Here is a 27,093-nt window from a genome sequence, read left to right on the forward strand (position 1 = left end):
GGGACAGGACCTCCAAATTATGACCGCAGCAGTGAATTGGCTGCATCACAGCCAGTTCACTGCCTGTACTGCCAGGGCGGTGGGACCACCTTGATCACCTTTGATCCGGCGGTCCACCTAACACCACCTCTGGTATTATGAGTATCCTTTCTGCCAGGGATTCCATGGTGGGGCTGCAAAACAGGCGCATCACCTGACAGAAAGGATACTCGCGACAGGAATACTGATTCCTGTCGCCACAACAGGACTCCCACATTCCCCTCCCCCATAAGAAGCCTCCCAACCACCCCAAGCAGCAAATTCCCCCCTCCTCCCGGTCCCCGCACTGACCCCCACACCCCTAATCCACGCATGCACACCCCACACTTCCATCCACGCTCACTCATTCACACACACATACGGACAGGACACCCCACCCACCCCCGCATACAGGCATTCACACAAGCACACCTACACTTGGACACACATACAAACACACGCAATACCCCCCAACCCCCTCCCCTGTCAGATGATCACCATACCTGGTGGTCGCGATGGTTGTCCGGGAGGGAATGGGCTCCATGGGGCTAGCTCCTCTGCCAGCGTCCCGCCAATACAACACCTCCACGCCGTTTACAATGTTGTAATGCGGCGGGTGGTGTTGTGGTGACGTGACGGTGGTGGTGGTGGCAGAGCAAGCTCCACTAGACTGCCAAATGCCAGTAGGTCTGCTGGCGGCTTCTCTGCCAAATAGTGGCGGAAAGAAGCCAGCAGTCATTATAGGGCGGTCGTCAGACTGCCAACACTGGTGGTCACGTGGCGGCGGTGACTTTGGCAGTCTACAGAATAGACTGCTGAAGTCACAATGAGGGCCATAATCTTTAATATATGGTCAGGAAAGACCATTTCCCTGGAATCAAGGAATGGAAACAGATCTAAACAAGATTAAAACTATTGTTGGTGCCCAGTACAAAAGTCACCAACAATAGTTGAGGAGCAAAAACAATGACCGGCATTTGCTGTTTGTATTGATTCTGAATATTTAATTGCATATTTAAATTAACATACAAGTAGTGCTTTTTCAAATGCATCCTGCAACACAGCTGCTGTAGTGAGTGGAATAACAAACAGATATAAGGAGTTTGTGACTCATTAACGTGTGCCTGAAGGATTTATAGAAACAATTAATCTGCTAAGTATAATGGCCCATTACATTACGTTTCACATATTGACTCTAGTAATTCAGCTTTTTTACCCCCCGTTGGTTAGCACATTTGGTGTTGACAATTTAATATTTATCGTTTTATTAGTCACCACCTCTGAATCTCACTGTCAGAAAGCTACCCATTTTTTAGTTGATTGGGTAATACAAGCCATGCCCAAAAGTGGTTCCTAAGCACAGCATATGAAACGTTTTTGCATGTGTTTGTTGCTTGTGACATCTAGTGGTGTTTTTTCAGTGTTTTCCCACATTGTGAAATATAGTGTTTGTCAGTGTTTACACAAGGCAATATATAGAAGAAAAGTGAGAGGGGCAAACCTTTTTGCAATGTTTACAAAATTAGTATCAGTTTCTGGGATGTGCATGGTGTTTAAAATTATAAGATGACCATGAGAATTGGAAGAGAGGAATAGGAAGGACCCTGATTTGGCCAGTGTGAGGTTTGATCAGAATTTTTCATCACGCTTAGATGTGACGAAAAGGTGCATTAGTGACACAATATTAACCACCTAATTAAATAAAGGAATAGGAGCAAGGCTACATATTATCTTTATGAAGAATGTCCTATGGCCACCTCTGCAGAGCCCCACCACAAGGCGACTTCTATCCTGTCATCTGTTCTGTATTTATCATATAAAAAGGTACCCGGTGCTGTGTGTTATGGTCCAAACAGTTTTACGACATTTAGACAATTTCTAAAGTAGATGCTCTTCTAAACTATTGCATACACCATTAAGCCTAGCTGCACCATCATCTCACTTGTATACTAATTTTAACTCGAGTATATAGTTATCTCTAGTGCCATCAATTCTAAATGTTCTCAAATAAATGTAGTGGCCTAACACCCTCAGTCTCGGCCACACACCCATCTTCAAAGAGGAGGTTCTCAATGTGGTGCTACTTCTATAGTTGAAAGGCAGCAAAGTCTTGATCCTGGGTGAGTTCAACCTGTGGTCGACAAGTCAGTCTCAAATCCTGCAGGGGACCTTACTGATAATATGTAGACCCTAGGCTTCTCACAGTGGGGGAATGTTCCAATGCATATTCCCAGGCACCTGTTTTATTGCATGTTCTCATATAAACTTGAGACATCGAACTTAGCTGGAGAACCACGGATATGCCAGTTGTGCATAAAATGTCCAGGTATCACTAAAGATATATACAATCTAAACCAAAAACATTTGTTATTACTGAAAGGAAAGATCCTTAATTCTTTAAGTATTACTCAAGAAAAACCAGCTCAATGTTCACATATATACACCTGAACAGAATCACATATTGAAAATGGTATTCAAATATTTTTATATTTATTAACCATTAAATTTTAAAGACAATGAAACAGGCGCTGAATTACTTAGCTATGGAACTCAAACTGTTATGTCAGGTAGGAAGACCTTGGTGAGCAGATGTGCATTGAGGAGAAGGCTAGCCTAGCAAGATGATGCAGCACTTTAAAAGGTGCCAGGCATTGCCATACAGTATATTCCTTTTCTGCTTCACCACCAAGCACTTCATCACTCCTCCCCACTGTCTGTATTCTGAATAAACATCAGATTACCAATGTGCAATTGCCATGAGACATACATGCACACCACAATGCTGCAGAGTCTAAGCAGAAAGTAATACAATTTTTCTTTTTCTTTTTGCCATAAAGGTCCCCTCACCAGCCGGGGGCTTCGAGGAGGTGGCCAACATCCAATTAAAGCTCACTGGTGACCATACGGCTTTTTCTGAAACCAAGACAGTACTGATTAAGACAACAGAGCCTAAAGGCATTATACAGACGGATAAACCTGTCTACAAGCCGGATCAGATGGGTAAGAAGAAGGCTGCTTGTGGAAGGAAAGACCAGAAGAGAGGACTTTATCTCTATGTTTCTGTTGCGCTTGTGTTTATGAACTGTTACAAGCCCTTAGTGATCCAGTCATGTCGTACCTATTTTCCAGCTTGGGTATGTATTTGTGTATGTTACACAAGACGGCAAGGCCATGAAGTCAGGCCCCCGGTCTCGGTCTGGCTTCTGCATCCTCTAACACATGCCCAGGACTAGGACGTTTTACAGTTTCTTTATCTTTGAGTTCAGGCCTGACTCAGTAAATATGGCATGAATCAACACTCTAAGGCCCACATTAATGGGGATTTGGTGCAGGGTCACCTTGCTGTGTCAAAGTGAAAGGGCAGGAATGCACTGTATCTTTAGCATATGGTGCATTCCTGCCCTTCCCTCCTGGACTGGGGCTGTTTCAGCAGCCTAGCGCCAATGCAGGCACCCTTGCACCATGGTGCAAAGGTGTCTGTGTTGTAGGCAGGATTGTTTTGTGCAGGAAGGGGCACCTTCCTTCACAAAAACTATTCTGAGAGGCTTTTTCCCCCTTTCTATGTGTGCTACGTGAGTGCAGCACACATAGAGAGAGGAAAGAAACAATGAGAATTAAAGATATTTATCCTCAGCTCTTGTAAATTTCGGTATGCATCAAACTCCATGGGTGGTGCATAGTAAAACCCACAGCATCGTGCATGGAACGCCTCCCTGGCTCAGAGTAAGGCAATGCAGTGATTTGCGCTGCCTTGACTTACTCCATATCTATTAGTCCATTCGTAGCCACACAAAGTGGCTTTGCTTGGCTTCATAGACATGGTTGAGAGGTTTGCACCTCTGCTGCATCACTAGAAGTGAAACAATGGCGCTTCAAGCCTCTCCTAAATATGACCCTTAGTCTCACAGAAGCACATTCTACTTTGTGTACTGAGTAGGGGGTTACAGCCTTCACTAAACAAAAAAATAGGACCAAACTTACATTTTTACATTCTTCAATTTCCTTCTCCTATTCATGCAAGGGAACACTCTAAAGAAGGGTCTGCTTCTAGTCTGAGCTTGATCTCCAAGTAACGCCATTTAAACCTTGTAATTAAAATGGCTATCTTGTTGTACCACCAAATATTCAACACGCAGGATTAGTCTCACTATTTGTCAGAAATTTCGTTTTAGGAAACAAGTAAAATCTTGACCTTTCATGTAATTTTCCATTGTTATTTGGAGGTGCTAATTGTCTCAAGTTGAGTTGAGGTAGGCTTCTGTTCAGTATGCCATTGAGGTAGTGCTTTTAAGAAAGTTGAGTTCACCATTCTAAACCCTTTCTTCTGGGTTGTGCTGGCATGTGATAACCTGGAGAGGGGACAATTTTCACACCATGATGCATGAAGAATAGTGAATACCAGGAAAGGGAGCATTATGAGTCTCACTAAATAGAACAAAGCAACCAGCAAAAGACTGAGAGAGAAGGATCTCACAAGGCAGAGTCCCATTCAGTTGCATTTGATTAATGGTCCTTGCACATTAGCAAGGGCTTCTTGGCACTCTGCCTCCTTGATTCTGGATTCTTTGGGCTGTCCCAGGCCCTCGTGTAGGCAATCTTAGCAGCACCATGCAAACCCGAAAATCTTTTGCAGAGGACTGGGCTTCGCCCTGGCTTGAGGAAATGGACAGTAGGCAGCCCCACATTCATGAAGTGTATTGCAAGAACCAAGCATGTCTGTGCCAATGGAGGTGTTCAATAAGATGGAGAGGGGCTCAAGTTTGTCTTAGCTGCCACTGACTGGAGGTCAGCAGGCCACTGCCAATCAGTTCCAGATGCATTTACAGACTCTGAAAGCCAAGTCAACCAGTGTGAGCAGAGTTTCACTCATCAATGGTTTCTACGAAGGCCTGGCATGGCTCTGCCTTTGGAATTTACTGGAGCTAGTCACACCATGTGGGTAAAATCTTCAGGGCCTGTTGTTGTGGGAAATGTTTTGTACCCCTTCAGTCAGGACCTCGAGACAAAAAAGCTGACAATAGAAGTGAGGGATGAAGCTGCTGTTTTGTTCCTTGTGGGTGTCAGTCAACCTCAATGTTGAAGTCATTGTTTAAGCTAAAATAAAGTTCACAAATATCTAAGAATAACTCTAACAACAGGAGCAATGGGGGCGATGGAGCTCAGTCTTCTTCATATCCTTGTTTCCATATTTACTACCATGATTGCAAAATCATAGCATGTTCACTATCATTCACATCCATTAAAAATGTATGAACACAGAAGGACCCCGTTTGCCATAGGGAAGATGCACATGATTTACTTAATACAGAGTCTAGTAGCATCAGGGCTGGGTGATGAATAGTTCTATGACAGTCCTCCTCCTACCTCTGGTGAGAAGTGGAGAGAGATTCTCTGCCCTCTGTTCCCCATTTATGGTGACCTGGCTTGGCTGAGGGCTTCTACTCAGGCAAGGCCTGCAGCGGGGACATGGTTGGACAGTAGATGTTCTGCAGGCAATTGGCAGCACACAGCTCTTTATTTAGGAAGCACTGAAGCAAGGTCCTTTGAGGACTGTGTCTAACATGTATTCAATGTGGGCAGCAGCACACTGTCAAATAGTATCATTTTATTCACAGTATGAAATCCCACTCAACAAGGTTGGGGCAGAGTTCCCTCATCATATGGATTTCGAGCAGAACTTGTCCTTGCCCGGCTCTCATAATGCGCTGTGAAAGGCGGTGCCTATGCAGCATTCTGGCCCATATTTACAAAGATTTTGCGTCAGGCTGCATCACCTTTTTGAAGCACACCGAGCACACAATCCATTCTGGTATTTAGTAAGCTATGAAAAGTTTGAATTACATGGCTTTGTGTGGGTTTGGAAATGAGCAGGCGTTAAAAGGAAGCACACCATTATTATTAATGGGCCTCTCCGTACCTTGCAGGATGGCACTAATCCTGAAAAGCACAACAATAGCTTAAAAAATGATGATGCTATTGTCCCTAACCTGCGCCATGGTGCACCATATGTTAAATATGGCGTATACATGGTGGCATTAGGGGGGGCGAAAGGGGCCGCAAGAAAAGTGACGCTTCATGAATGAAGTGCCACTTTTCTTGAATCTGGGCCTGTATGCTTTGTCATGTAGGATGGCCTTAAGCAGGAGGTCACTGTGCAGCCCAGAAGGCCCTGGAGTATGGTGTTGCCACCACCCTGCTGTGAAAGTCTGGGGACTTGAAAGCACACCTAAACTCAATTTTACATTAGAGAGGCTCCTGGCATTGTAAACAGACCCCAGCTTTTGAGTGTCATTGGTCACCAGACTAGAATGTTAAACACAACTGAGATACATTAAAGCACCACACACTGGAGTCTGGAATACTGAACATTATTATTATTAACAGCATCCTGGAATACATTGGCAACACTGCAGTGTAAGTGCATGCACCCTAAAGTATGCAATGAATGCTTCATTGGTGTACAGCAAGTCCCTTGGCAGATGACGGCAGGACCTTGGAACATAATAGCATAATTATTTAACCACAAACTGGCACATTAATTGGCATAGAAGCCGTATTGAACATTCTGTATTGGCATTATTTTCAAAAGTGATAGTATGTTTCCTTTACAGCATGGAACCTACATCAACCTTTCAATGCTTCTCCCTCAGGTGCAAATAACTGGTTGGCTGTTTACACCATCACACAAACACATTGTAAATACATACATTATTTATTGTTGTGAAGAAATATAAAGTTTGTGACATTTTGCAGATGCTGGAGTATAAGAGAACGTCACCAGTTTTCCTCTATAACTTTGTCAATCTTTGCTTTTATGTAATATTTTTCAAAAGTACTGTTCTAAAATATGCAGCTTGCCCTTAGTGTTTTAGGTCTAACTCGCTCACTTGATACAATGTTGGACAAGTTAGTCAATAAACAAATCATGTTGCCTAGTTTTGGAGCCATGGAGAGGGTTGTTGGTCTGTGCCCCTCTCTAGCTGTGCTGTGCTGTTAGAATTTTTGAGAGCAGCAGGGGGCACACTCCACTACCAGGACCTACACATAAGAACAATTCAATGACATTTAATACTTCTTTCAGCTGAACCCTCAACTCTCTCCGACCTCAGGAGCATCTCTCAACCAATAACTCTTCTAAGAATGGCCCTCTTACACTGACAGCCTCACCCATCCAGAACACTCTTAATATGCATTTATGGCAATATAATTTTTTGTGGTCTAAATAAGAAACTACATATAAAACAATGTGAGATGCTAAAAAATCATGTCAGCGTGTGCTGCTTATTTGTTACTACCAGCAAAACCTGAACATAGGGTGTTAAACTGAGTAGAAATCCTTTTACGCAAAATGCGTCAATCCCCACAGACACGCCCACTTCCCAGGAGAGACCCCAAATGCACTCACTTGCAGTAGTTCATCGGTCCCTATTTGTGTGTTATCTGGGTGCAGGCAGCATTGAGGGTGGAGGGTAGGTCTGAAGGTAATTTGTATAAGTTGTGAGTACTGATCCCCTTCCATTGTTTTCTTTCAGTGCATATTCGATCAGTGACCATGGATTCAGACTTTGTTGCCAGCTCTGAGAAGGTGAGAAGCTAGATTGTCTGTTTTGGGACTCTCAGACTGGAAGTGCATTGGGGCTTGTGCAGGTGAGTGTACAAAAGCTGGATCAGGAGGAAATAATGCACTTTAAGAGCTGGGAGACCACTGGGGGCAGTAACAGGGTGCAGAGGATAGGGGTGGAGCAAGAGGATGAAGCACCACCCAATGTACAGACAGAGAAGAAAGACCAGATATAGGGGGTGATTCTTACCTTGGCGGGCGGCAGAGGCCGCCCGCCAAAGTACCCCCGCCAGAACACCGCACCGCAGTCGTCAGACCGCTGCGGTGATTCTGGGTTTTCCACTGGGCTGGCGGGCGACCACCAAAAGGCCGCCCGCCAGCCCAGTGGAAAACAACCTTCCCACGAGGACGCCGGCTCTGAATGGAGCCGGCGGAGTGGGAAGGTGCGACGGGTGCAGTGGCACCCGTCGCGTATTTCAGTGTCTGCAAAGCAGACACTGAAATACAAAGTGGGGCCCTCTTATGGGGGCCCCTGCAGTGCCCATGCCATTGGCATGGCACTGCAGGGGCCCCCAGGGGCCCCACGACACCCCATACCGCCATCCTGTTCCTGGCGGGCGAACTGCCAGGAACAGGATGGCGGTATGGGGTGTCAGAATCATGGAGGATTCATTTGGGCAGCGGAAAACCGGCGGGAGACCGCCGGTTTTCCACATCTGCCCGCGGCCAAACCGCCGCGGTCAGAATGCCCTGCGGGGCACCGCCAGCCTGTTGGCGGTCCTCCCGCCACGGTCAGAATGACCCCCATAGTATTAGAAATGGGAAGCACCTCCGAAAGCCCTATTAGAGGAAACAGTGGCCAATACACTGAACGGCTAACATTCACATTCCGCTGCCGCACTTGATGTTTGCATACTATGCCATGATCTAGGGGATGCTGCAACAGTCATGAAAACCTCCCGCCCCCTCCCTCTGCACTAGAAAGAGATGGTTCAGATCCACAGATTAAGCATTTACTGAACAGGCCAGGCCAAGGGATTTCATATTGAAGAACTGTGCAAGGGCACATGGCATCAGGTCCAATGGAAGACCAAGAGGCTCTCATTTTCCCTCACTCCCGAATCCATTATTCTCATAATCTTTAGCTGAGAGATTGAAGACCATCTTTGCGCATGTGAGTGCCTATTCTTCTGGACTATTTCCCATGGGAGACTCGACATTCGAGATTGAAAGGCACACTTGGGTACAAAAATCTGGAAAATCGCAGTTTCATGCGAAATTACAGTCATCTATGACTTTGTGACCTTTGCATATTTTTGTAATTTTGTGAGAAAAATGCATGGGTTCCTTGAGGGTCTTGAGGGTACTTTTCACCCTCAAGACAAGAGGCCCGCATAATGCATTGATGCAGAGAGAGAGGCTCACAGAACTCCTGTTGAGCAGGAGAGTCACCAGATCCACTACTGTTAGACAATGAGCCATCATGCATTGTGAGAGGGAGAGATGCATATGGTGCACTCAGGCAGACAGAGACATCCTCAATACACTACTAGCGTAGAATCACAGATTACACCCCAAAGGGAACGATACCCGGCAAATGCACTCTGAGATGAGAGGAAACCTGCAGGATCCTCTGTGATGGGATTGGCCCTCTAAATACACTCCAACAGGGAGGGAATGCACCGTGAGAGAATGAGGGGCCTACAGAATTCACTGAAGGTGAAGAGATCACCCAGATCCTTCACTACAGTGACAACCCCACTGAATGCACTCTGAAGAGTGATCTGTAGCCTATACTGAGGCGGGAGACAGACGTCTGCTGATAGCACTAGAAGAAGGAACCACAATGCAAAAGGACAAGGGGCATTACCCTGTCAACTGTGAGGATGGAGTGACCAGGAGAATTCACACTTCTCTAAAGAATCCACTTGATAGAGTCAGAGACCCAGGAAGTCCAATGCTCAAAAACACCCACAGAATTCTCTGCCGTAAGGGGAAAGAGTACAAAATGAAAAACATTAAAGAGAGAAAGAAATCACAAAACGCACTGTGATGAAGGAAGTGATCCATATGGGACAAGTCAGAATATTCAATGTGGCTCAGAAAACACCCTGCAGACGCTCAGAGAATGCACTGTGAAAAGTGTGTGACCTACACAATACACAGTAAGAGGGTGCAAGGCAAATGAAATATGGACTTAACTTTTCTGAATCTCCCTCTTTTGTCACCCTACCTGACTTGTGCCGTACGCTAGGAAACCCTTCTGTCCAGCTGTGTACATTACAAAACCCATAAATAAATAAATAAAATAAGTACTCAGATGGGAGAGAGATCCCGCAAGTGCTCTGCAAGCAGAAAGAGATCACATAATCCACCTTGAGGTGGGAGAGAGGTCCATGTAAATAAATTTGAGACAAGGAAATCTGACATAAGACAGTGTCATACGAGACTGTCCAGGGAACTCATAGTAAGTAGTGAGAGGCCCTAGACTCCACCCAGAGAGAGAGAGAGACCCTCTGAGTACATTGTAATGGAGATGTGGTCGGCAGAACACACTCAAAGAGTCGAAACATGCACAGAAAACACAGAGAATGTGGAAGGGGGCCCCAGATTGTCATGAAGCGTGCTCGCATAAGAGGTTGCTCCCTTTACTTTGGAAATTATAATGGCTGCTTCCAAGCAATATTAGGTCGTCTGCTTTATCCCCACTTTACCCAGACAGTTGTGCTTCAATTATCATACTCCACCAAAAGATCTTGCAATATACTTTACACATGCGACTCCCCAATCACTCCCTACAGTGTAGTGAGAAAAAACGTGTGCAAAAATCTAAGAAATGAAAAAAAAATAAGTTACTTACTTTCTGTTTTCTTCTCTTTTCCTTACAGTATCCTCTGGTGGAAATCCTGGTAAGTGTTTGATCTAGTTCAGTTGTAAGGGTCTGTCTGGCATTAAAGATGGGTGATGGGACACCAGCTCCTTATTCATAGATGCAAAGTATCCAAAGAAGAAAGGGCCTTTGTTTCACGACATTGAGAAGTGTGCCCATAATTGGAGGACTCGCATTAGGTACAGTCCCTGTGAATGGTTGATTTATCGCCTATTAAATTCGACAACATTTCTCTTCTTTTTCCAATCGAATAGACAGAGCTTTCTGATATTAGGTGTTCATCTAGTGCCGAGAGTTATATCGGTCACAGAGTTTACTCTATCCACATGTCTTCACATCTGTGTATGGCTGGACAAGGCTGTCACAGTGTCTGGGATGCAAACAGTCCATCCAGCTATGTGGGACCAGTACCACTGCAACTTGATCACAACACAAGAGTCTGAGAAGTTATTGATGAGGAGAATGTGCTCCTATAGAATATAACATAGAAACTGTGACAGGTCAAAGGTCTGCAATATAACAAAACAGGGAAACTCTGACAGGTCAGAGTGCCACACCAGAACATACCTTAGAAACGTTTACAAGTCAAAGTGCTAATATAGCAGATAACATAGAAACTGTGACAGGTCGAAGTGATACCACAGAACATAACACAGAAACCGTGACAGGTCACTGTGATACAATAAAACATAACACAGAAACCGTGACAGGTCACTGTGATACAATAAAACATAACACAGAAACTGTGACAGCTCAAAGTGCTACAATAGAACACAACACAAAAGCTGTGACTGGTCAATGTGATCCAATAAATCACAAAGAGGAAACTGTGACCAGCCAGTGTAATACAACAGAACATAGCATAGCAACTCTGACAGGTCAATATTACACAATAAAATATAACATAGAGGAGGTGGCAGGTCAAAGTGACACAATAGAACATAACATGGAATCTGTAATAGGCAATGTGCTACAACAGAAGACAGAGCTAAGGTGGGAGACAACCAAGGGACCCGCATGGAAAGCAAGATACTTACTGAACACTAGTTTGAGTTAAAGAACAAAAGACACACTAAGCAGGTGCAGGAAGGAGGGATTGTGAGGGTAACAGGGCCATCAGAAGATGCAATTTCAGGACACCGGTGACTGCGTTTCAGGGCTGGAGAGACGTGAGGCTCTAAAGCTTCACTCTGAGATAAGTGCGCATAGATGCGAGTGAAAGCATCACTGGGGAAGATCTAGGTTGCCTTCAGGAAGCCACAGTTCTATGAAAAGTAAAGCAGACGTCGGGTGCACCGACTGGAGCATCTAGAGTTTAAGAGCTCCCTTAACACTTTGAGGAGACGACAGTAGCCAACAGCGACTGCAAAGTGAACATTGCAGTCTTGCAGTTTCAGGAAAGCCATGGTTAAGCACTGCCACAAGCAAATGGAGCAAACAGGGAACCTCTGATGCAAAGGGCAAGAAACATCACCAACCTCCCGTAGAGGATCAATATTGGCCTTCGTTCACGTCAACGCGAACCTGAGGAGCCCACCTGCAACCTTCCTTTAATGCACTTGTCTGTCAGCAAGTACCCAAAGGGGGGTAGGTAGGAGCCCCTGAGCTCCTGCTTGTATAGTGGCATGGAGACAGGAGGTCCCTCCTCCATTCCAGGGCCTCACTGGGTTCGGAACTTCTTGTACAGGATTCCTCAGGGAGTTTTTAAAAATACAGGTACCTCAGCAGGATGTACCTTAGGTGTTGTGGTTGCTGCTGTCTCGTGACAGCGTCTGGAAGAACGTGAGTGAAAACATCAGATTCTGGCTCCAGCTCTTCCAGTAAACCACAACAGTTCAGTGTGAACAAAATATGGGGTTTGTCTTGTAAATGTTGAGTAACACTTCTAAACTATAATAGTTGCAGAGGGGCACTTCCTTTTCCATAGGTTAGAAAATAACTGCATCAACAGAAGCCTATTGCCTCAACACATTTGATAACATCCCGAATAATGAAGAAATCATTTTCTAGTACATTATATCAATTGTTGAATGAATAAATGCCATGTTGCTCAATAAATGTTAAGTTTTGTAAGATTATTATTATAATCGAGTTCCTGTATAGCGTGCAGCTACCTAATGGGTTTCCCGGCGCTAGTGGACAGGTGTCTAACAGTCTGAGCGAGGAACCTAATATAACCAAGTTTTGAGCTCTTTGGGGAAGGTAGACTGAGAAGTACAGCCTCTGAAGGGCTCAGGAAGAGCGTTCCACAACTTGGGTCCCAGAAAAGAGAAAGCACGACCTCTCATCCGAGCACATCTAACTCTAGGCACTATGAAGAGGAACCTATGACAAGAATGCAGGATGGGTGAGGGAAGGTAGGGCGCAACTAATTTTTGCAGGAGATGAGGTCCCAAATTTGACTTGATTTTGTACATAAAGCAAAGTGCCTTAATGTGAATTTGCTTATCCACTGTGATCCAGTGGAGATCAGGAAAAATACCTGAAACAGAGGAGTGTTTAGGGAGCAGAAATAGGAGCCTCGCAACAGCATTGTGAACCAGTTGAAGATGCCTAATCATGGATTTGTCAGCCCCCAGGTAAAGACTATTAACGTAATTCAGCCTAGATAGTATCATGGCCTGAATAACAGTTCTAAAGGAAGTATCCCTAGGATCCTTTTCAGCCACTTCATAATGGCGAACCAGGACGATACAACCTTCGCTGCCTGCGGCTTCATAGACAGAGTGGAATCCAACCGGACCCACAAATTCTCTACCTTGTTCACTGGCTTAGGGAGAACACCTAGTGTGGTGGGCCAGTGTTGGGCCCCCCACAGCTGGGGTTTCCTGCCCAGAACCATCACCTCTGTCTTGTCTCCACTTAGTTTCAGTAAGTTGGAATTCATCCACGTGGAGACAAGGGTAAGGGAAGAATTGAGATCTTCTGTGCTAGCTCCATACTCAGACGACAGGGAAAATATGATCTAAGTGTCATCCACATAAGAGAATAAGGTCAGACCGCAACTTTCCACTAGGTCGGAACCCTGCTGCACTTCCATGGTGAGAGAGTGGGATCTGGAGGCAGCGTTTGTGAAAAAAACCTGGAAGGCGCAGTCTGTTAGAAAATAAATTAGCCAGGTGAGGGCTATGCCATGAAGGCCAGGATGAGCCCATCTTTGGGCAAGAATGTCATGAGATACAGTGTCAAAAGCTCAGCTGAGATCTAGTAAGATCAGCGCGGCTGTGCCGCCATGTCTAGGGGACACCGAAGATGACGCGTAACTCCTAGAAGGGAGGATTCTGTGCTCATCTCTAAAACCGGCCTGGGAAGGATGGAGGGCGTTCTTGGTTTCAACATGTGCAGTAAGCTGGGAATTGACATGCTTCTCCAATATCTTGGAAAAAATTGACAGCAGAGAAATGGGTCTATATTTAGACCAGCCGGAGGGGTCCGGGTGCGTTTTTTTCAGCATAAGAACTACCATAGCGTGCTTCCAGGCATTGCCAGGATGCCCCTCGCGCAGAGAGGAGTTCAGCAGATCAGCTATCAGTCATTAAATAAGAGTTTAGTGAGATGAGCTTGAAAGGAGGCAGAAGGTTGAGTGGGGAACCAGATTTAATAGACTGCAGTAAATCAAAAAGACGAGAGGAATCAGAGGAGACCAAAATTGTAGCCGAACTGGAGACCGAGTCATACCTGAGTGAATCACGTCCCCGACAGTGGAGGGGAGTAGAGTTAAGATGTAGACAAATTTTACTAGGGTGGATTGTGCCTGTTGCTACTGTGGCCAAACAGAGATGAATGTTAGTCACCTTCACCACAAAGAAACCTGCCAACTCCTCACATTGGACCTGTGTGAGGGAAGGAGCGGGGGAAAGATTACTGGGGTCTGATAAATCCTGGACCACTTTGGAGAGGGTCTTGGGGCAGTTTTGAGGGGTTTCATATTTTTTCTGAGCAGTAAGTTGCCCTAGTGATTCTACAGTGGGAGTGAGGAGTGTGCAAGGCCATTTTATATTTCAGTCTTCAATTCTTGTCTTAACTCTCCCTCCAGGCTCTTTCAAGTTTTTTACAGTGTTTGTTTTTATCCCACAAGGTTTCATTGAGCCAGGGGCTCAGATTAGTGTTCTATACTGTTAACAAAAAAACATGTTTGGTAGCCAAAGTATTCCCTCTGGCAGCAGCCAGCCTTCCTATAGTGATTGGGCGGATATTTCACTGTAAGAACATTTTCATCATTAATTTAAACATGCCCTACTGTATGCTGCCTTTAGGGGAAATAAGGCCTGCGTAGTGGTGAAATTAATATTTAAGAGACATTTTTAGACCTGTGAAAGGGGTATTTTGACGTCAGATTCACAGTTTAAACCTTCCACAGACAGGTTACGTATGTGCAGCTACTGGGCTGTGCATGACTATAGTCTCTTACATGCAGCCCGCACCAGTGCGCACATGTGCACACACGTTTTCACATGTGTGAACACGTGTTCACATGTAACCATCCCAGATCTCCTTACCTTAGCTGCATCGCAGCTGCCTTATCTTAAAAGGTGGAAACGGGTAGTAAACATGTGCTGTCTGATTTATCATACAATTCATGGGAAGGAGACTCAGGTAGAGAGATTGACCCATGTTAAAGGTCTGAAACCAGGTGATCTAAAAGCAAAAAATCTGGGTGTACTAAATGGGCGGGACCCATTTGCAACAATCACTCTTTTGAAACTGACTTGTATGTATGTATGGTAATACAGAAAGGAAATGCTGAAGGAAATTTGTCCAGGGTGGAGGTGACTAGCATATACAAGTGGCCATGAACCTTCTTACTGACCTTCTGGAAGGAAATCTTAAGTCATATCAGGAACATCTTTGGATACCCTCTGAACCCTGACCCAGTGATGATATGACTGGGCCTAGATCCATCTGAAATTACAGGATTGACTGTAAGGGACTGGAGCTTGGTTACAAACGTGCTTTTAACAGCCAACCTACTAATAGCTCAAAAGTGGGAAACTAGAGAGATGCGGACTGCTTATTATTGGTCAGGTAAATTATTGGTGCATTGGAAAAGCTGACTTAGCACTTAAACAATATGGGGGTACGCTGGAAAGCATATGAAAGCCTTGGGTGGTCTACTTCGAGGGGGAGGTGGACGGCTACAGCAACTCAAGGTCGTTGGGACTGGTATAATAGTACATGCTATTTGTGCGGGTTGTTGAAAAAGCACATCAAGACATTCTAGTGACATCGGTTGTATGTTACATCTCCACTAACAGAGCAATTCAGTTCTGTTGGATGAAAAACGTTGAGAATTTAATGCTCAAGTGGGTGCTGGTCTCACCTCTTTCTGCATTAGTTTTCCCCCGTATTTTCTCCTTGAAAATGTCAGCAAGTCAAACCTACTGACATGTATAAGGGAACAATAATGGTGTTGGTAATTGCAACATTACCACCCTGTACTCTATATAGGGGGTCATGTTTTAGGTTTAGGTATTTGTGAAAGATAAAATAATCTGAGCACCCTGTATGTGATGCTGTTGGATCTAGGGGACGGAATGGGTGGTATTTGAAGTTTTTGCTTTCTTCTGCAATAGGACCCCCATGGCTATTCCATCGCTCAGTGGCGGGACCTCACTCCTCGCCAGGGTTTTGTTGAAATGAATTTCACGATCCCCCGTGAGCCCGTGGAGGGGACATACACAATCAAGGTGGCAGACCTTCGGGCTTCCGAGACCTTCCTGGTGGTGAAGATGGGTAAGGACCACACCTTATCAGACTCTTCACAAGGAAGATTATTGATGTTATTGATAGGGAGTACTTGGTTAGGGGTGGAAGTAGGGATTAATTATTTGACAATTGAGAAAAAACGTCGTGAACTTCACAAAACTAGAGATGATTAAAATTAAAATGTAGGTGAAAAATGTTTTGTTTTGCTGGAGAATTTTTCTGATAGCAAAGTTGTGCAAGTTTAGAGAATTAAGACAATCTAACAGAGTCGTGAAGCTGTGAATTTCAAATAATTCCACCTGAGGAATTAAATGCCACACAGATCTAATAGTGATAACAGTTTTAAATGGTGAGATAAACGTGATGTTCACCAACAGTGTTTTGCTCTGCTGCTCAAACACACCTCCCTTGTGGGTGACGGAGAAAGGAAGTGTGCTTGTCCATCCACAGTCACCTTGCTGCGCTGTCCTGCATCACAGGGAAATGGCAGGAATGCATTATATTTATCCAATATGGTGCATTCCTGTCCTTTATTCCTGCGTTGGTGCCCTTTTGGTTGCCTAGCACCAACGTAAGCACCCTTGCACCATGATGCAAGGGTGCCTGCGTTGTATACAGGGTTGTTTTGGGGTAGGAAGGGACATCTTCCTGTACAGAAACAATCCTGAGAGGCTTTTTCCTCGTTCTATTTGTGCTGCAGTATGCAGCACATATCGAAATAGGAGAAAACAAGGAGAAATAAATAAAAAAATTATTGTTATGCCTCACCTGGGGAGGTATAGGATTAACCAGAGTTAGTAAACCTGGAAATGCCTCAAAATCCATGGGAGTTGTGTGGGAACATGCATGCAGTGTCCAAGGATCACCTCCCCAGCGTGGACTAAGGCAATGCAGTAATTTACCCTGCTTTGCCTTACTCCATATTTTTTAAGCCATTAAAAGCCATTCAAAGTGGCTATGTTTGGCTAAAAAAAATGACATAATGGTTCACGCCACGCTTGTATGATGTTGCATGGTGCAAGCATGGAGCAAACCCATCATAAATCTGTCCATAACAGACTGGACATTGATTTGAAACATCAACTCCAAGGAGTAAAGCATGAGTTAATTCTTCCTTTTTCAAACTACCCCAGTCCGTGGCCTCTCTCTGTGAACATCACCTTTACTCAGTGAATGAGAAGGGAGTGTTGTATCTTCTCCTCAAGCTTTACCTGTAGCAGATAGGGCTAGCACAAGTCTAATCCTAATCCTTGGTCCATTTTATCATACTGGTTTCACTCAATTCTAATGGTGACTAGTAAATGTGTCTTGGAAATTTGATTAGGCGGTCCATTGCAGACCAGGGCTACTTAAATTATTCAAACAATTTCAATTTCTTCAGTCAATTGATGCACACAAGCAGTTCTGTTTTGCTTTATGCTTGATTTTTCATCTCTCTAGATGCTATCCCTGGCATTGGTGTAACAAAAACTTAGCTGACCTCAAAAGTACAGTGAGTGGGCCACTATATCCTCACTCTAGTATTCCACCACCTGCCATTGCTCTGTGTCCTACCCAAACAACCTCCCCATGATATCACCAGGAGTTTGAGCAATACCATTAGCTACAAAGGAAAAAGCAAGTAATCATCTGAGAGCAATGAGCGTGGGGTCATATTGACAGCATTGCTCCCAGTAAACACGTTTTGGTGTTCATTTATATCTCTGAGTAAGACTTTTGCCTTTTTCTTTGTGAATGCTCCCTTCAGCCGAGTGAAGTTAATAGTCCATCCCTCACTTCTCATCTTTTTATTTGCTTCACACATGTTCCCATAATCACAATAAATTCCTTTCTGTCAAATCTCACTACTTATTTTGTTACATCTCTGTCTATTCTCTCACGCTTTGCACTGAAAAGTTCTATCCTTCTTTCTATTTCTCTAACTTCATTTGTTTCTCTCTAGCTCTTCTTCTCTGGGCCTCCATCTCATGTTCTCCCTCTCAGACTTTCTACCAAGCTTCCATTTTTCTTCTCTCTCTCTCTATCCTTTTTGTGCCTCACTTTATTTCTTTATATTTTCTTTGTTCTTCTTCATTACTTTTTGTTATTGTTTTCCATTTATCGTTTGCCTTTTAATCTCCATCTTTAATTTACCATCTTCCTTTTCTCCTTCTGTTTCTCTCTCTTTGCCATTTGTTTCATTCTCTCCTACTTTCTTCTGGTATCTTTGTTTTTCTCTTGCTTTCAATTTTATCTGGCAATCAGAAAAGCTTTTTTGTTCCCTCTTCCATTTGCTCTCTGCTTTTTTCAGAGTTCTTTCCTGTCCTTCATATTGCCCCATTCTTCCATTATTTTTCTTTATATCCCCCTTTTCTTTCCCCTTTTCTTTACTTCCCCCTTTTCTTTTACCTTTTACTTCCCCTCTTTCTTTGCCTGTCTTTCATTTGATTCCTCCCTTCTATTGTTCCTTTATATCTCTCACTATCCATTTCCCTCACCCAACCTTATTTTCCTTCACATGCTCATTATCTAGCTTTCTCTCAGCTTCAAAGGCATGACAAGTTTTCTTGCTGACATTTTCTGAGCCAGGATCCACTATTCTCGAATAGTGGACCTGGGCACGGAAAATAAACAATGGTCCCAACGCAAGGAAATGCAAATGCTTGTGGGGCACGTTTTGGTGAAAAGGCCAATGCAAAGCCAGCAGGAACCTCTGCATTCACACAATGGGACGTGAAGACAGCCTCCTCCACAGTGGAAGGACATGTGCTGAACACTAAATGAAACCCTAAGTATGTTATGTTCATTCTCTTCCTCAGATGTATTTATGGTCCCCATTGCTGATATCAATGTAGAAGGTGCCGGGTGGCAATCACTTCACCTCATGCAATGGCAGGCAAAAGCAATGGCAGCAGCAGACCCAGGGACTAGGTAGAGCACAGGCAACAGCACTGCAATACGCATACACATGTACGCAAGCAGGCACACATGCACACACAGAGGGTCATACTTATCAAAGGTTTTGCCTCAATCTTGCACCACGCAAGGGAATGCAGGGTGACGCAAACCTAGAATCAGGTTTACGAAGCCACGCAAGCCACTTTGTGTATTCCTGTGTGACTTGTTAAACCTGGAGTAATGCAAGGCAGTGAAAGTTGGTGTTTTGCGTTAGTCTGCCCTAGGGAGGCGTTCCACAGTTGGAGTGTAGGTGTTCCTGTGCATTTGCTTGGATTTGGGCACATTCACAGATTTACCATGAGTGGTAGTCCTGGGAATGCGTCAAAATGTTACTTTGTCCCAGGGAAGACCTAGTGGGTAGAGACATGCTTATTTCCCCTCTTTCTAACTGTTTCTATGTGTGCTGCATTCCATTAGCATATGAAGAAAGAGGAATAAGTCTAAGAGGATTGTTTTTGTGCAAAAAGGTGTCCCTTCCTGCACAAAAACAATTCTGCCTGCAGCACAGGCACCCTTGCACCATGGTGATAGGCAGCTCATAGTGCGCCGGCGCAAGGAGAGGCCATGAATGCATCATATAATGACAAATATGACACATTCCTGTCCTCTTCCTGTCAAACAACACAGTGCAGCACTGTGTGACATTTCAATACATCTGTCTCACACTGTCCAGCAACAAAGAAGTGCAATGTTGTTTCACATAGAACAGGCTGAGAAATCTTTCTTGATGCTATGCGCCCACAGCAAGGATGCAGCAGCCTGCTTTTCACACACAGAAAATACATAGCATGGGTATCGGCTAGGAAACCAATTTCACTCACAAAACAGGTAGAGGAAGCAGCTGTCCATGACACTGGTACAGCTGGAGCTGTGTAAGACTCCTCTTCACAAAGCGTGGACAGCATGGGCAACCAAATGAATATATTAAATATTTAAATAAATTATATAATATTGTAATTATTAGACCTGCCATCCTTGGTGTGGTCTCCCTTGTCTTTTTTGCCTCTGCTCTCCATGTTTTGACTGTGTGCTGCTCTCTGTTTTTGCTGGTTTTGTTACCCTGGGCACTTTGCCACTGCTGACCTGTGCTAAAGTGCAAGTGCTCCCTGTGTAAAATGTATGTGTAATTGGCTTTCCATGATTGACATATATGATTTACTAGTAAGTCCCCAGTAAAGTGCACTAGAGGTGCCCATGGCCTGTAAATCAAATGCTACTAGTGGGCATGCAGCACTGATTGTACCACCCACATGAGTAGACACTGCAGTGTCTGTGTGTGAGTTTTAAACTGCCATTTCGACCTGGCAAGTGTACCCACTTGCCGTGCCCAAACCTTCGATTTTGTACATGTAATCACCCCTAACGTAGGCCATAGGTAGCCCCATGGGCAGGGTTCAGTGTATGTTAAAGATGGGACATGTACTGGTGTGTATTACATGTCCTAACAGTGAAATACTGCCAAATTTGGCGTTCCCTGTTGCAAGGCCTATCTCTTTCATAGGTTAACATGTGTGCTACATTTAAATAACTTTTAAGTGCAGTTTCCCTTTGGGAGCAGATGGAGATCTGAAGTTTGGCGTCTCTGAGCTCACAGTTTGAAAATACATCTTTTGGTAAAGTTGTTTTTTAAATTGTCTGTTTGAAAATGCCACTTTTAGAAAGTGGGCATTTTCTTGCTTAAACCGTTCTGTGCCTCTGCCTGCTTGTGTATTCCATGTCGGGGTCAGACTTACAGTTGGTCTGTTGTGAATTCCCTCTAGACAATGACACAAAGGAATCTGGGGTGTGGCCTGCATACCCTAATGAGTCTCCTGGGCTAGAGTGGGGAAGGAGGAGCTGACACTTACACCTGAAAGGCCTGTCCTTACACAATGCAGTCTCCAACCCCCTGGAGTATGTCTGGGTCCAGGCCTGGGCAAGGCAGGATCTTGTGAACAACATAGAGTTTCCTTTGAAGTTTGCCTACTTAAAAGGCAGAAAGAGGTATGAGTAGTGGACCCAAAACCCTAGACTTTTAGAAGACCTCTGGATCAAAAGGAACCTCTGTCAAGGAGAAGCGCTGAAGAGCTGGAGGAAAAGCACTGCCCCTTTGCTGTGTGCTCTGCTGGATTGGCCTGCAGTTGCTGCTTCTGATTTAAAGAGGACAAAGACTGGACTTTCTGGTATATTCCTGCTTGTGAAGAATCTCCAAAGGCTTGGACTGAGCTTGCCTCCTGTTTCGAAGTCTCAGGGCCATCGAAGACTTCCTCTGCCAGCACCTGGACTCTCTGCTGAGACTCCTGCCCTGCCAAGTGGTGCCCTATCCAGTCCCTGGGCCCTTGAAAGTAGAAGCTGGTAGAAAAAGGACTGAAATGCATGCACAGGAAGCAATGCGGGGAAAATATCAAAGCACCACCTGCCTCGCGGCTGGGAAATCGATGCATCAACTGTATCGCGGCTAGAGAAATGACGGAACACCTGCTTGTGGCTGCTGAAAACGACACAAATCCCATGTAGCGTGGTCTTCCATCAGTGCGGCCGGACTTCTCAGGCATCATTGATGGGCATCAAAATCAACCTGAACCTGTGCAGACCCGAGGTGCCCTGTCCGGAAAATGACGCAAGACCTGACTTGCGAGTGAGAAAATGACGCATCGCTTGCTTTTTGGATGCACGCTTGCCCGGGCAGCTTTATTTTTGATTCATACCAGGTAATTTGTGTAACAACAAGGTTTTCATTGTTTTCTATGGAGTAAGATTCTATTATTTTAAAAATTGACTTGTGTATGTTGGATTTTTGCCGTTTAGGTCTTGTTTGATTTAGATAAAATATGGCTATTTTTCTAAACTGGTGTGGTGTCCATTTTGTAGTGTTTTCACTGTATTAGTGTGTGTGCTGCTACAAATATTTTACACATTGCCTTTGAAATAAGCCTGACTGCTTGTGCCAAGCTACCAAGGGGGTGAGCAAGGGTTATCTAAGTGTGAATCTCCATTGCCCTGACTAGAGTGGCGGTCCCTGCTCAGACAGAGTGCAAATTGACTGCCAAACAGAAACCGCATTTCTAACAGTAATTATCTTATTGTAATGTTTATATATAAGCACTGCCCACCAAACCCCAATAAACCCCAAAAGCAGAAATAAGTAACAAATATATTTCAAAAGTAATTTAGAAGTAAATAAATCATTTTTATTTTAAAATGTTTTCATAAGTAATAGAGCCATCAAATAATATCAGTTCATATACCTTTTAAATAGCATTGCCCTCACAGTTCCCCACCTCAAAAATAAGCAAAGGAGCCCTGATTTGGCATAGATGGAAGTTAGACAATTTATGGTGGTGATTCCGCTTTAATAACAACTAAACGCAGTGTTTTATTTGTGCTTGTTGTTTCCGATGCTGAGCACCAGCACTTATTTTTCTGCCTCAAGCATTTACTGCGAACAAAAGGCACAGATGGGAAAGACGGAGGAAGAGAAAACCAAAAAATCGTCACAAAGGGAGAAAGCAGAAAGCTGCAAGAGTGATCTGAAGGGGCAGTGAGTGGCTGTAAATGAATTGAAGAGTCTCAAGATGCCTTTAGGATTACGCTACCTCAGTATTCCGTGTTTGCACATTTACCGGCAGAAGCCGCAGGTTTAAGAGGAGGGTTTTGGGCACCGGCGTGTTTTTATTTACGAATTAAGCACTAATTAAACGTCTGCCATTACTTTGTGGTAGAGATTCTTTAGCTGGATATTACCATCTTTATACTTTTTTTGATTTTTACTCATGTGCCTCCAACAGTGTTTCCAAAGTTTGAGGTCACCATTGCGCTCCCTGAGGTCGTGACCCTGGAGGATGAGTGTTTTCACTTCGGAGTCTGTGGCAGGTGAGTGTGGAAGGGCACTGGTTGAATTTTACGTGACACTCCAGATATTAGACATAATGACCAGTGATGCATGAACCTCCAGTGCACAGCCTGAGTATGGCATTGGCGAAGGTTCTGAGTAGAGCAGAGACACATGGGGCAGTAGTGCCTGTTGTCTTGGAGGAAGCAAAAAGAGTGAAGCAATAGGAACACCCAGTAACCCGCCTGAGTATGTTACTAAGGTAGCAGTGACACCCACTGGCCAACAACAGTATGACACTCAAAGATATCCCTGAGAGGCTTTCAGTCTTCTCACTAAACACAGCAAGTGGTGGACTCACAAAGCAAGGCCCACCTCTGTCAGACCATCATGCTACCTTCATCCTTTATCCCTCTTCTTTCATGCCAGGTATGGCTATAGGAGGCCGGTCTCGGGCTATGTCAGTGCCACCTTGTGCCTGAAGGCTGCCAGCTACTACTGGCAGAAAGAGAGACCCGCTGACATCTGCAAGGAGTTCCAAGGCCAGGTAAGATTTTATGCATCCGAAGGAGGGTCTGTTGGTGGGATCTGTTGGGGATGTGTAACAAATAATAGACTGCATGATTCCATCCCTTGGAAACATTGTGGTGTTATGTTAATTTATGCTATGTTAATGAAACTCATGTGTCTAGATAGACAGACAGATACTTACTTACCTTTACGACTTAGTGGTTGTCAATATGCTGCGGTCGGTATTCTTGTAGGTCCAAATTTTTGATCTCAATGTTCTGAGAAACTACTGACTCCAAAACCTACAGGTTATGCATCAAGAAGGTAAATCCATGCATGAAGACATATTCTTGTAAGACTGCAATCAGGTAGGACTGCCTCACAGTTTGCAGGAGCTCCCACCCTGATTGACAGAGCTGTGATGATGTCAGTGGAAGTGGCATGTAAAGCACCCAGCCCTCAGTAACTCATGTTTCTTTACTTTGGTTGCAGCATGACATGCAGGATGAGAGCTAAAAAAATAAAAAGTAGCAGTGTGGGACAGAGAGGAAAGATCTGGACTAAATTAAGGCAGAGTTTTTCTATAGTTGTGTCTGTGTTGTGGAGTATGTGCCATGTGTACACATAAACACACACACACACACACTTTTACACAAAAAACACAGAGGGCTTCATTACGACTTGAGGTCGCCTGACCACCATACTGCAAGTTTGGAAGTCAGCCGCCAGAAGACCGCCAGCTGACCGCTAGCACTGCGGGGCCGGCAGCGGTCCAGACCGTGGCGGCCAGTGATGGAGATCCTGGCATTGGGATCGCCATGGCCATTACGACCAGCAGGACCGCTAAGCTTTCAAAGGCAATCCCACTGTCATGGAAAGCGTGGTGGTCAGGCAGATAAGGGGCCCAATATGGGGTGCCCCAGGGAGTATGACCCCAGGAAGGGTGAGGCAGGGTCCAAGGCAGGCCCCCCAAAAATGTGGGGGTCAGGGACGCACTGTGTGCATGATGTGGTGAATGGGAACAGTCTGTCCGTTGTGCCAATAGATAGGGATGCATGGCCGGCAGTAGCTCCATAGTACTGCCCTCAGCCTCCCCCCACCGGTCATGCCAGCCCCGTGAGGAACTCGTTATCATGCGGTCTTGGGACTGTCAGTCTGATGCTGTTTGAAAGACTGCCATCGTGGCGGTCTGTCAGTCTGACCGCCAGACTCGTAATGATGCCCAGAGTTTCTCATCTTCTCTTTATCACTCTTTAGTAGGAGGTGATGGGGTTGAGGCTGCCTAGCTTCGAACATTGCTGTGTATTCCTCTTCCCCATGGTGGCGCACAGCATTGGCTCACACCCTGTCTTAAAACTGCTCAATATTCAGCATTTGTTACAATGCTGACTCTGTTAAGCATTGGGAAAGCCAATAGGTCTCGCCTACGAGAGATAAAATGGGTTTGGCAATTTCCTTTTTGCCATGTTGTACAGCAGTGCACTGCTGTGAAGCATGTCTGAAAGTAAAAAAAAGTGCTATGACACAGTCAGTGCTGGCAATGACAACATGATTTAAAACATAATAACAAAGCCAGATATTAGAGCTCGAACAAGAATGTGGAAGAGAAAGAGAAAGGTGGGGGTGCAAGTGCAAGTGAGAACACAGGAGGAGGGGGGACAGGGCAAACAACAAGGAAACAATGACAATGGGGCAAGAAGCAACTGGCCAACAATGACAGCGGGGCAAGAAATTAGGGAGCAAGCAACAATAATGGTGGAATAACAACAATGGGGCAACTACAATGGAGAAAGCAACTTCAATGAGGCAACACCTATATAAATAGGGGAAGATGGCCTGAAAACAAATGCAGTCTTATGCACACAATGCTACAATTAAAATGAAAAAGTACCTCTAAAATGCATGAACAGTGGAAGGTCACTTGGGCTGAAAGGAAACAGTTTTTGGGCCATGCTCCAATAGAGGGATAAATACAAGGTGAAAGTGATGCCAGCTCCCTGACCAAATAGAAGCAAGAAAAAGAGAGCCAGCCACTGGTAAGCAATGGGTGGGTTGTAAGCCCCTGTATTCTAAGAAAATATCTTGCAAGTGACAGCACAAGTGCTGTCTCAGGTGAGACCTAAATATTGCTTCTGCAACAACATGGACTTCTTCAAGATAATATATCACTGGTGTAAAAAGATCCAATATACTAATGTTTCAATAGCTAAATTTCACACATTAGCCTTGACTATTGCTCCTGCATGAATGACACAGCTTACAAATGAACATCTTAGATACTAGGGGGTCACTACGATTTTGGCTGTCCCACCGTGGGACTTACAAAGCCGCAGGGAGGATGCTGCCATCATGCCTGTGGAACCCCCCCTTCCTATTATAATATTCCAGCACTGTGTTTCCAGCAGCCTTTCCATGGTGTGGTCCCTGCCATGGAAAGGCTGGTGGAAACAGGAGTCTTGATCAGCATGACGGTGCTAAGTCCAGCGTCATCGTGGCTGACCACAAGACTGACCACATCAGCCCATCGAGAACCATGTTCCCGGCGGTGATGGCAGTCTGACCACCAGGGTCGTAATGTGGCTGTCGGATCGCTTGGAGTGTGGTGGTCCGACCACCACAGCGAGTCTGGCGGTCCTTGGACCACCAGACTCGTAATGAGGCCCTAGGTCCAGTTTTGTTTGATTACAATGACTCTTGGTGAGAACTGAACCTCTGTATAACCGGACATAGTGAATGGAATATGAAATTCAAGGCTATGTGGGTGCTGATCAGTTCAATGTTTTCTCTAACCTATAGACGGACCGAAATGGCTGTCTGTCTGTCATTGTGGAAACCAACACCTTCCCTCTCTCTTCCTATGACTACAAGGACAGCTTGGAGGCCAGGGCCTCCTTTGTGGAGGCCGAGACAGGTAAAGACCTCACCTTGGTATTTAACTTGACAGAGTGCAGAGAAGAAGGTATATGTTGGGGTGAAGGACCACTAGGCTCAACAACTGAACGAAGACCTACCCATTGAAACCTGTACTCTCAATTTCTATCCCTTGTCTTTGGCACTGACCATTGGCCACCAAAGAGAGATCCCACTTTGACTTCATTGCACCACATCACTTGGACCTTGTGGTTTCTATTTCACTACTAAGCCCTACTCCGAACTGTCCAGTCCTGGGTTTCTTTCAGAGTGTTACTGAGGAGTGAATCATTTGTCCTTTTTACAGCTGATGTCAACTCATTTAATAAACTCTTTCTAGTTTAAAATAGTTTTTACCGAACACTGAAGCACTTGTGCCACTGAACACTTTAGCTCAGACAAAACAAATAGTCTGAAGGCCTTGTGTGAAACTCTGTTGTTTTTCATTCAACAGAGTTCTGTTTCTTGTTGAGGTTTTTGGTTTTAGAACCCATTCTGCCAAGCTGCATCTCTCTCTGAGCTCTTCTGTCAAAGTGTTGCCTCTTTCTCTACATTTCACACGCTGCCCTGACAGCGTCACTTGGAATCTGAGTGAACTTCAGGTATGCCGCGCTAGCCCAAAATACTTTCAGCTCAGCTTATTATGACCAAGAAATACTTCTGGAGCGTTGGTCCGGTAATGAATGTTGATCCCAGATTTTAAATACAGTTTAGTCAGGAAGGACTGTATTGTTGGTAATATAACACATA

The 27,093-nt window shown here is 44.7% G+C and overlaps 1 protein-coding gene across 1 annotated transcript in view; it reads left to right on the forward strand.

Moving 5' to 3' along the window:
• The window catches only part of LOC138303656 (alpha-2-macroglobulin-like protein 1), a 182,941-nt gene that overhangs the window by 46,302 nt on the left and 109,546 nt on the right, over window positions 1–27,093 (forward strand). The window contains exons 3-9 of the mRNA XM_069242960.1: window positions 2,856–3,018; window positions 7,551–7,603; window positions 10,468–10,488; window positions 16,043–16,202; window positions 22,880–22,964; window positions 23,353–23,470; window positions 26,230–26,344. Coding sequence (XP_069099061.1) covers window positions 2,856–3,018; window positions 7,551–7,603; window positions 10,468–10,488; window positions 16,043–16,202; window positions 22,880–22,964; window positions 23,353–23,470; window positions 26,230–26,344 — 715 coding nt within the window. The remainder of the gene's footprint in view (window positions 1–2,855; window positions 3,019–7,550; window positions 7,604–10,467; window positions 10,489–16,042; window positions 16,203–22,879; window positions 22,965–23,352; window positions 23,471–26,229; window positions 26,345–27,093) is intronic.

Source organism: Pleurodeles waltl, chromosome 7 (genome assembly GCF_031143425.1).
Source record: "Pleurodeles waltl isolate 20211129_DDA chromosome 7, aPleWal1.hap1.20221129, whole genome shotgun sequence".
Taxonomy (NCBI): domain Eukaryota; kingdom Metazoa; phylum Chordata; class Amphibia; order Caudata; family Salamandridae; genus Pleurodeles; species Pleurodeles waltl.